The sequence below is a fragment of the Heliangelus exortis genome, chromosome 2, assembly GCF_036169615.1.
Source record: "Heliangelus exortis chromosome 2, bHelExo1.hap1, whole genome shotgun sequence".
NCBI lineage: Eukaryota > Metazoa > Chordata > Aves > Apodiformes > Trochilidae > Heliangelus > Heliangelus exortis.
Genome location: NC_092423.1, coordinates 15,710,206 through 15,719,754, shown reverse-complemented (window position 1 = coordinate 15,719,754; position 9,549 = coordinate 15,710,206). Strand labels below are relative to the sequence as shown.

At 37.6% G+C, this 9,549-nt stretch overlaps 1 protein-coding gene across 16 annotated transcripts in view; it reads right to left on the bottom strand.

Annotated features, from left to right (window-relative positions):
- Positions 1–236: 236 nt before the first annotated feature.
- Positions 237–9,549, bottom strand: part of ZNF438 (zinc finger protein 438) — a 50,816-nt gene continuing 41,503 nt past the window's right edge. For 14 of the 16 annotated variants that reach the window (XM_071734884.1, XM_071734891.1, XM_071734877.1 and 11 more), the window contains 2 exons: positions 4,010–5,864; positions 237–2,434 (listed from right to left, as the gene is read on the bottom strand). In XM_071734884.1, coding sequence (XP_071590985.1) covers positions 1,825–2,434; positions 4,010–5,864 — 2,465 coding nt within the window. In that variant the 3' untranslated portion in view covers positions 237–1,824. Of the gene's footprint in view, positions 2,435–4,009; positions 5,865–7,831; positions 7,975–9,549 lie in introns of all 16 variants that reach the window. The other 2 variants (XM_071734878.1, XM_071734880.1) reach the window with 1 other exon arrangement.

Genomic DNA, 9,549 nt, shown 5'->3' with positions numbered 1-9,549 from the left:
GTATTTTAAAAGTAGCTCAGCATACAACAGTAAAATATGAAAGCAGAGAAACAACCACAAATATGTATTTATAGCAATAGGTAGTAGGAAGGAAGTTTTGAAAATCCATGGGGATTCTTCCACCTTATCAGGCACCTGTGCAATTCTATGAATATTCTCCTCCTGTCTTTTATTTTTCTTGGCTCCAGTCTTATAGTTCAACTCCAGGATAAAGCACCATACAACAAGAAATTACATTCAAAACTATTATAAAAACTGTCTCTACTCTTTAAAAACAAAATGAATACACAGAATAATACAACATCTTGTGGAATTCCACTCAGAAAACCCAACATTTTTAGATGTCTTTTCACACTCATCACAGCGATTTTTTAAAAAACAGTAAGAAGCCATCCAGGACACATGAGGAATGACTCCTTCATCCCTGCAACCCCTCAGTTAGAGTTTGATCAGGAAGACATGGGCAGACTTCTGTCAAACAGTGAGATACAGTGACTTCTTGTGCCACCTCCATTATTGCTTCCAAAATAATTCAGAGGTACATACAGCTTTAAGTAAAAGCAGTTTGAACACCAATTTCAAATTAGATGTAATGGTTCAATGATCTTTTCATCAAGACTGAACTCCAGAACTCCATCTCTTTACAGCCTGAATTGACCTGCTCCCCCTTGGAGATGTGCTGCAAAGGTCATTTACTCTGCCTGCTCTGTAGCCAGGGACACAGTGTGCAGTGCTCCAGCATCACAGGCTGCCTGGCAAGGTTGTTACTGGCCTCTGATATTGGTAGCCTAAAGTGATGCATGCAATTCCTCTAGTCCAGTCAATCTGGCAACACAGCTGAAAAAAACCTCATTACTTGTTCCATAGACTTAGAAGTGAAGGAACAGTTTCCCTTTAAAGCCACAGACTGGGTCAACTGCTGAGGTACCAAAGCTATACACAAGAGTGTTAAAGAGAGTGTTAACATGCTGGCAGCAGTAGTGCTGCTGTCACAGGAGGTGCAAGGAATATGCCAAAGGTTTGGGGTGAAACACGCAGTCTACTGCAGAATGTCAAAATTGTAATCAACACAGATTACTATTTTTTAAAATAAGTTTTCTTTTACATAAAAGTCAAGTTCTGAGGGTTTCATTTTCATGGGTGCCAATTAACTCGTCTTCAGTGCAAAGAGCTATAGGCAAAAAAAAAAATATATATATTTCTCGCTTTAAAAATTCGAATTGCTGTACCAGGAAAGAACATACCACCTAAGAGACCTGCCAATAACAAACCTGTAAGCAATGAACATAGTCGAAGGCACTGAAATAAAGAATACAAGAATTAAAAGCTCTTAAATTATTTATTACAAAGCACTTGAAGGCCAGCACATTCAAATGATTCAGAGAATCATTATGGAGCTATGGATTTACCTTAAAATCTGGAAGCACAGTTGGTACCAAAGCTACATTTTATGTCTGGTTTGTCATTTCACTCCAGATTGAGATTACTTCATATAAACAGATTTATTTCTGCACGTACAGTATAATTAAACTTGAGAATCTTTTTCCTTGATGTTAACAATTAGTATTGCATATTTGCATGCTGCTAATTGGCTTGCATGTGAGCCTTTGGAATGCTACTGGACAAATACATTTTGTATTTAACAAAATAAGGGTTAGCATAACTTAAAAAACAAAACAAAACAGCAACAAAAAAGCCCCGTAACAACAAAAAACCAAACCTCTGAAGTGATACATCTGTTGAGTTAGTTGAGCAACATAGCAAAGAAACATAAAAAATTTGGTAAGGTAGTTGATGTTTTTCATAGTCTTGTAGAGTCGAGCTTCAACATTCACCAGTATTGGAGAGTTCAGTAATTCCTTGTTTTGATAACAAACTAAAAATTGTCCATAAAGTGGAAGGGTCTTCACAGTTATGATGACTCTGCCAATGGTTACAAAGATCATCTTTTCTTCCAAATAACTGTTTGCATAAAATGCAGTTATAGCCTGCTTTAGACCAAATTTCTATTTTTTTGCTTGGTGTACCAAAACCTATGCTTTGCATCTCCCTGGCTGTGTCACTACTTCCTGGTTGAGTCAGTTCACTTTTACATAACATATCAACATTATTTTGATGGTGAAAATATATCTGCCTTTTCAATTTTGGAAGAGCATAAAGCTCCTCCTCATGGGCACTGCATTTTGCTAAATGTCTTCTCTCGCTGCGCTGTTTCCAGAAGTGGTTTGCATGTTTGATCATTTCCCCCTTAGTTCCTCTATTTCCTTGCACAGTCCCTTCCTTTACTCTTCCCTGGATCTCTTCACCATGAGAGCACAGTAAGTGGAACTTCATTTCACCAAAAGACTGTGCAATAAACAGGCATCGACCACATTTGATCTGTAATTTCACTTCTGGGTTATGGAATAGGTCCTCAAAATTGCACTTATTTCCCCTGTTAAAAGAAAATGAAATATGAACTATTTCAGTATTAGCCATACACAGAATAGAGACAGCAATTTCTGTCCTTCTGAGTTCCAAGAGATGACAGTCATAAAATATTCTTTCAACTAAAACCAGGCACTGCTGCTACCTTATCTAGTTTATTTGGAACAGGAAAAAAAGAGAAATAAAAGAAGGCTAAGTAGGAGACAAGTGAGACCAAATGTTATTCAACACTGCTAAGTTTAAAAATTGCCTCCAAAATTAGCCTTGGTGAAATAATATCTTAAAAACATTTTAATAAAAGGTTAAAAGGTTAATAATGATTTAAGTTCTTGATCTAGTGAGGTCAATCCAAATACTTCTATCTCTGTGACAGAAAAGTGAAAATTAGTAGAGATATATAAGAGACATATAATACTAAGAGAAACCACCTTGTTTACTCTGACTCATCTAAATTCATGGCAAAACCATGTGTCTCTTCTCCCTCTCCAGGATGGCAATGAGGAAACTTCAAAGTTTCTATTTTTTTCCTGTTTCGTAACATGGTTTAAAAAAGTTTAAACACCTAATTTACAATTGCCTCTCCTTCATTAAGGAAAACTCTGCAGTGTGAAGGAAGGAGTCACACACAGAGCTAGCACAATCCTGGTTTAAGCCAATCTAAAGAAGGCCTCCACAGAAGCCTTCTCACAATGTAAATGAAAAGGAAATATTGTGTGTTTATACACATTAAGCATATCACCCAACAAAACAGATAAACTAAATGATTAATTGTACAAAGGCTGGTAAGGCTGAAAGAAAAGTGCTAGTGTTTCTTCATTCAATACCTTAAAATTTCTAACTGATGCCCCAGGGAATGGAGCTATGCAAAGTGATGTGTGTAAAACTGAACAGTAGGATCACACTGAGGCATCAGGTGAAAGCCCTGAGCTTATGAAAATGTTCTTCAATGAATGTAAATACAATAGTGGGAACAAACAGAAAAGCCAACATTTATACTCTGTGAAGAAATTCCACCTCAAAATCATAACTCAGAGATGAAAGAATGTTCTATCTCCCCTAATATGGAAAATGTTACCTTTTCTACTTGGCTAAGGGATTGAAAGAGCACTATGACAAATAGACCAGACAGATCAGCTCACAGCACTCCAGAGAAGGAAAAGGAGTAACACAGAATTATTAATTGTTTGCACTCATTGCAGTGGGTTGACTTATCTTCTAGGGAAAGCCCAAAATAGGCAGAACACAGAAAACCATGCAGATTAACAGAAAAAACATTATTTGTGAGAAATCACAATCAAAATAGCTCTGCTAGCAGGATAATACTAGAATATATGCAAAATGACTTTGTATATTCACATGTCAATAAAAATTTTTATTCGATAAGTCAACTAAAACAGACTGGATAGTCTAATGGATTGACTAGATTCCATAACAAAGCTTTTAAACCATTAGGTGTCTCACTGCAGAGGAAAAAAAGATAAGGAAAAAGCAACAATTTTCATCATGGTGAGGTTTACAAACCTCCACTGAGAGCCTGAAATCGTATTCATTTGCATTTGCTAATTATAGTTAAACCACTCACCTCTCTGTTGCTTCTTCTGCTTCTTTTATATTCGTGTCTCTCTTCTTTAATGCATCTTGCAGCTGTTGCTTGCTAGTAGAGGGCTCCATGCTAATAACAACTCTGTGCACTTCCCTTAGGTGACCAAAATACACTTTTGCGTGGCCAAAAACTTTAGCACAGAACTCACAGCACACAAGTTTTTTGGGTTTGCCTTCATTGTGATGAAGCTTCATATGTGTGCTCAGGCTCCCGGAGTGGATGTACGCTTTGCGGCAGATCCGGCAGCTGTAGGGGCGTTTGTTTGTGTGGGTGTTCATGTGGTCCTGAAGATGGTGTTTAAACTGGAAGATGTGGTTACAAACATGACATTTATGTGATGGCTTAGGTATGGTTGAACCCGCATTGCTACTTAAATCACCTGATTTAGCTGGTGTAGCATCACTATGCTTGTAACCTAAATATTTGTTGGGAAGTGAACTATTTAAAAAAATATCCTGGTCTAAATGGCCAGGAGATGGTGTCCCCACTATTGCTGCAGAAGTCAGTGGTGCAAAAGCCTGCACAACTACCACTGGCTTTGGTCTAATGCTACGGTATTTTTTTACTGCCTCTGCTTTTTTGTCTTCAGCTGGATCAGCTTTCACCCTCTCTCTTCCTTCCCTGAACTTATTAATGATGCATTTCTTTCGCTTGGTCTGAAAAGTTAACAAATCATCTGGGGCTCTTCTTTTCACGCTTCTTCTTTTAGAGGCTGCTCCATTCAATTTTTTAAGACTGTCGACCTCCACTCTACTGGATGGAGAGAAAGTATTTTCCTGAGTGGTTTGCTTGGGGACTTGTGTAAATGATACAGCTGATCGCTTATCAGATGCTTTAGCAGAAACATGAAAGGTTTTCACTGAAGCTGGTATCTTTTCACTCTCAGATCTTACTGAAGGACCAGATGCATCCATAACACTAGTATTGTGCTTAGATTTACAGAATGCTGAATTTTTCATCCTTGGGTAAGGCAATATAGGAAGTTTTCCTTTTGGTGCTGATGGAGTCATCTGTATTGTACTGCCAAAAACTGCTGGTGACAGGACAGCAACAGAATTTGCAGAATTTGTGGGTTTTTCCTTTAGTTTCTCAGATGTTAGGAATGACTCTCTTGTGGTTTCAGATGCTGTCTTCATAGAGTGCAGACTTAGTTTCAAGGGATTAATTGTACTTGCTGGCTTGGATAAAGAGTTTTTAACTAGAGATGGTCCAGAAACATTACCACTAGCTATTTCAGTCTTATTCAATAAAGGAGACGCAGATTCCACACAATTGCTTTTATTTACTAATGTGGCAACTGTAATTTCAGCTGAGTCACGGCCTGCCAGCATCATCTGCTCAGTTGAATCTGAACTATTACGAGTTTCAGAACAGTCTTCAGTTAAGGTAGTCATGGGGCCAGTCCGTGATGAGACTGATGCTTCGGCAGGAATCTTATGTGCAGCCAGAAAAGGCATCTGTGCTGGTTTTTTGTCACTCAATAATTTATTTCTTACAGACTGATACCTAGGAATAGGCAGCTTTAGGTTTTCAGAGGGAGAGACATTTGAGTGCTGGACTGGCTGCGTTAGGGCAGGGGCAACGTATGGCAAGGCCAACAGAGAAAAAGTCCCCTCATGACCAGCCAGCTGCATGACAGCATAGTTCTGAGTTGGTACCACCAGCTGTTTAGAACCTGCAGCTGAAATTGGTGTATTTTGCTCAGGCAAAGATGACTGAAGACAAGAAACCACTCCAGAAGTTAACATTTTTGGTACCATTTTTGGAGCAATGGTCCTAAACTGACTTTTCTTCTGAAAACCTTGTATTACATCCGAAGAGCATCTGTGTTTATCTGTAATAACATAAAAAAGATATAACATATAGTATTTCCTTTAATAAAAAGCACTGTATCAAAAATAAAACTCCATACAAAGGATACTATTACACTCAAAGTTATTAAAAATATTTAGGTGTTTAAATGACGACTAAATTAAGTTTAGAACTGCAGATGTTTCATGGGCAAAACCAACACACGACCTGGAACAATACGCTTGAATATAGATGTGTAAAAAAAACCAAAAACCCCTCTTAATCTAAACTTAAATGGATGATTTATTCCAGGTTAGAAACTACATGGCATTTCAGAACAAATGCAATTATAAGACACTTCTGCTCTGGAAAAGCTGCACCAGCATACTGGCAATATTCAGCTAGAAGAACAAGCAGGGACAGGACTTAAATTCCATGATGCAGAACTTTTCTGATCACCTGCTCTGATTATCTCTCAACCAGAGGCATGCTATCTGTCAGAGTTTCTTTAATACTTAGAATTTGTGGGATTTATCAGACACAGACCAAAGCTTATCTGATGAAGCCTTTAAACATTATTGCTATAAAACATGCAAATAACATGCAATAAAATCAAAGAAGATGTGAGACAAGAGATACCATTGTTAAATACTCAATCACACACATTGCTTACATGCCTTCAGTGCACAACAGGACTTCTGTAATAAGTTATTCAAATATCTTCTAGAAAGATGCAATTTATCATGCTTATATCACAATTCCTTTCTGTTTCTACTTCTGTTGCTACATGTCACAACCATTATTGGAAAGAAGAATATTAAGATAATCAGAATATTAAGATAATTAAGTAAAACAAATAAAAGAAAAAAAAGGTAAAATGTTTAAGATACAAAGCACATTGAGCAGCAGAGATATATGCTCATCTCTCAGACACTCTATAAAACATTTTTTATTACATAATTAATTGTGCCGCTACCATGTCACGTAACAGCCTCATTATCCACTCTAAAATTCAACCACTGCCACTTTCAGTTCCCAAAAACTGGGACAGGTTTTCTGAAGAAAAATATTTTTCCCAACAATTTCAGTCACTGAAAATTCAACTACAAAGATCCCAAGAAGAAAGACAATTTGGGAGTGCAACAATGTAAGAAAAATTAACTTTAGAGAGGAATTTAGAGAGGAAATCCATTTGAATATAATCAAAGATTTTTGAGGCTGGAAAAGACCTCTGAGATCAAGTCCAGCCTATGACCTAACACTACCACATCAGCTAGACCATGGCACTAAGTGCCACATTCAGCCTTTCCTTAAACACCTCCAGGGATGGCAATTCCACCACTTCCCTGGGCAGTCCATCCCAATGCCTGATCACCCTCCCCATCAGGAAGTTCTTTCTGACATCCAAACTAAACCTCCCCTGGTGTAGCCACACTTATTGTTCCAATATGTAATGTAAATACGTGATTTTTACAACATGTAACAAAAAATGCTGGGGTCTCAAAATATTGCAGTAGGGTAATTCCACAGGGAAGGTTCAATTCCTTATAATTTTAAAGCCTTGTATTACAAACACATTTATAAATGGTTATGGACTTAAAGAGGCATCTGTGAATTACTACCCAAACTGGAATCACTAGTAAGTTTATTTTAGTCCTGGATGTTCTTTTTAAGACATTACAAACTTTGCAACATGCACTGGAAGTTACACAGCTATCCTCTTTCATGACCAGAACTCCTGGACAGATATATGTGCATTCTCATGTGCAGCAATTCTACTGCCTTGAGGACGTGTTAGATCCACTCAGCAATCACATCCAAACTCTACAGTTCATACACAGTAAGTCTGATGCTTATCAAAATATCACCTACATCAGGTTCCTAGAGCAACTATGCAGGGAATAAAACTTTGATCCTTTTATTACCATCTACAGCACCAAACACCCAGTCTATTATTATGCACCTTCTTGATCCCCCCAATTAAGTCAAATTACTGGGCACTAGCATAACCTTCTTTCTGCTTCATGTCTGTAGAGATATCCAGAATTTCTAGGTATTCTGTGCAGAGTGGAATACCATATATATGGAAGTTATGCTCCAAAGTAAAGATTACTATACACATGGATAAGTTCAGGCCTACAAGTTTGTGCATCCTGGAAAAAATAGAAAAACAGTAAGTTTAAAATTCTTTCTCCCCACAGCCCTTTTTATTCTCCAGAGGTCAGGGACATGTACTATTTCCAACTAAGAACTTTCATTTTTAACAATCTGCAATCACTAAATATATAGAAAACCTTAGCTTTGCAACTACTGAGACTGCTAATAATACTCAGAGTATTTTTTGTTTCTTTCAGGGTATATTCTTGTGTCTGCTCTTTATTAAACACTTTTAAAGAGCTTCTGAGAAGTACAATAAAATGATGTAAAATAATGTAATCATTAACCAAACACTCTGATCTTCAATGCTAGTTACAGGTCAAACTGTACATCTTAAATATAGTAGATCACAGAACAAGTTTATTTTTATTTTACGAGACAGAGTCTGCTCTTATTTTCCAGATCATGCTTGCCATATGCTGATATTAAAGACTTTTTCTGAATCAGCGGTTATTCATCTTCACATCAACACACAGCAGTTTCCATTCTCCATGTCTGTCTTGCACCTCTGCCTTTTTATTTTGAGGCTTCATTCATTGGTTTGCATGAACTTCTCAGGAAAGCAGACTGCTGCCTGTGCTACTTTACGCTCCAGGTTACAAGGTACTTGCTCTCCAACCATATGATAGCAAATATGTGAGTTCAGGAAAAGATGGAAGCTTTGCTTTGGACATCCCAGCTCTACAGAAGTGCAACAATAGCAGCCAAAGCTACTGACAAAGAACTGTGAATTGGAGGTTAGGAGAAGTATTTGTAGAAATAGTACATTACACTACCTTTAAAAATAAGTATAAGCTTCTCATACGTTGACTTGCCTATTGCAAATTTAGGAAGTAAAATCACTTTTATTTAAATAAAGTCTTGCTACATACTTCCTCCATGCAAGAAAGCACCATCCTAGAAGCCAAGCCCTTCATGAATATCAACCACAAAATCACCTTTGAAATAACATGTTTAGATCAACATTCTTCTTATGCAGCTAATACAGTGCTAAGCATTGACATACCTGTTTGAGAAGGGACTTTTACACACATGCTCTTTACCAGCTAATGCAATTTTATTGTAAATACATTGTCCAGTCACCCCATATTTGGCATCAGCCTTCAGTACAACCATGGGGTTTTTTTTGGTCAACTTTACATCAGAGTTTAGTGCAGAAATATTCATTACGGTGCCTCTGTTAAGCAAAGGATATTGAGCTCTGTATCTCCCTCACATCCAATAGATTAGTTAAGCTGCTTAGCCAGTGTCTAAATATAGATTTGGGGTAGATGCAGACTGGCTACCTGATGATCCTTCAGACTGTTAGGATTTTGCTTGTGGACTGGGAAAGCTAATTGGAAGAACTGGTGGAAAACTGATCAGGAAAAAGCAATCAGCCAATTTGCAGACCAAAGGTCCTACTGACCCCACCCACGGTTACCATCAATCTTCAGTGACCAGAACTATTTTTCCTGTTTATGCTTGGTAAAAAGTTTCAGTAATTTCCTTTTCACACAGTGACTGGTACAGTAATTCATGGATTCAGCACCCTGACACTGAAATGCTTGAATATGTTCTGGCACTCACTA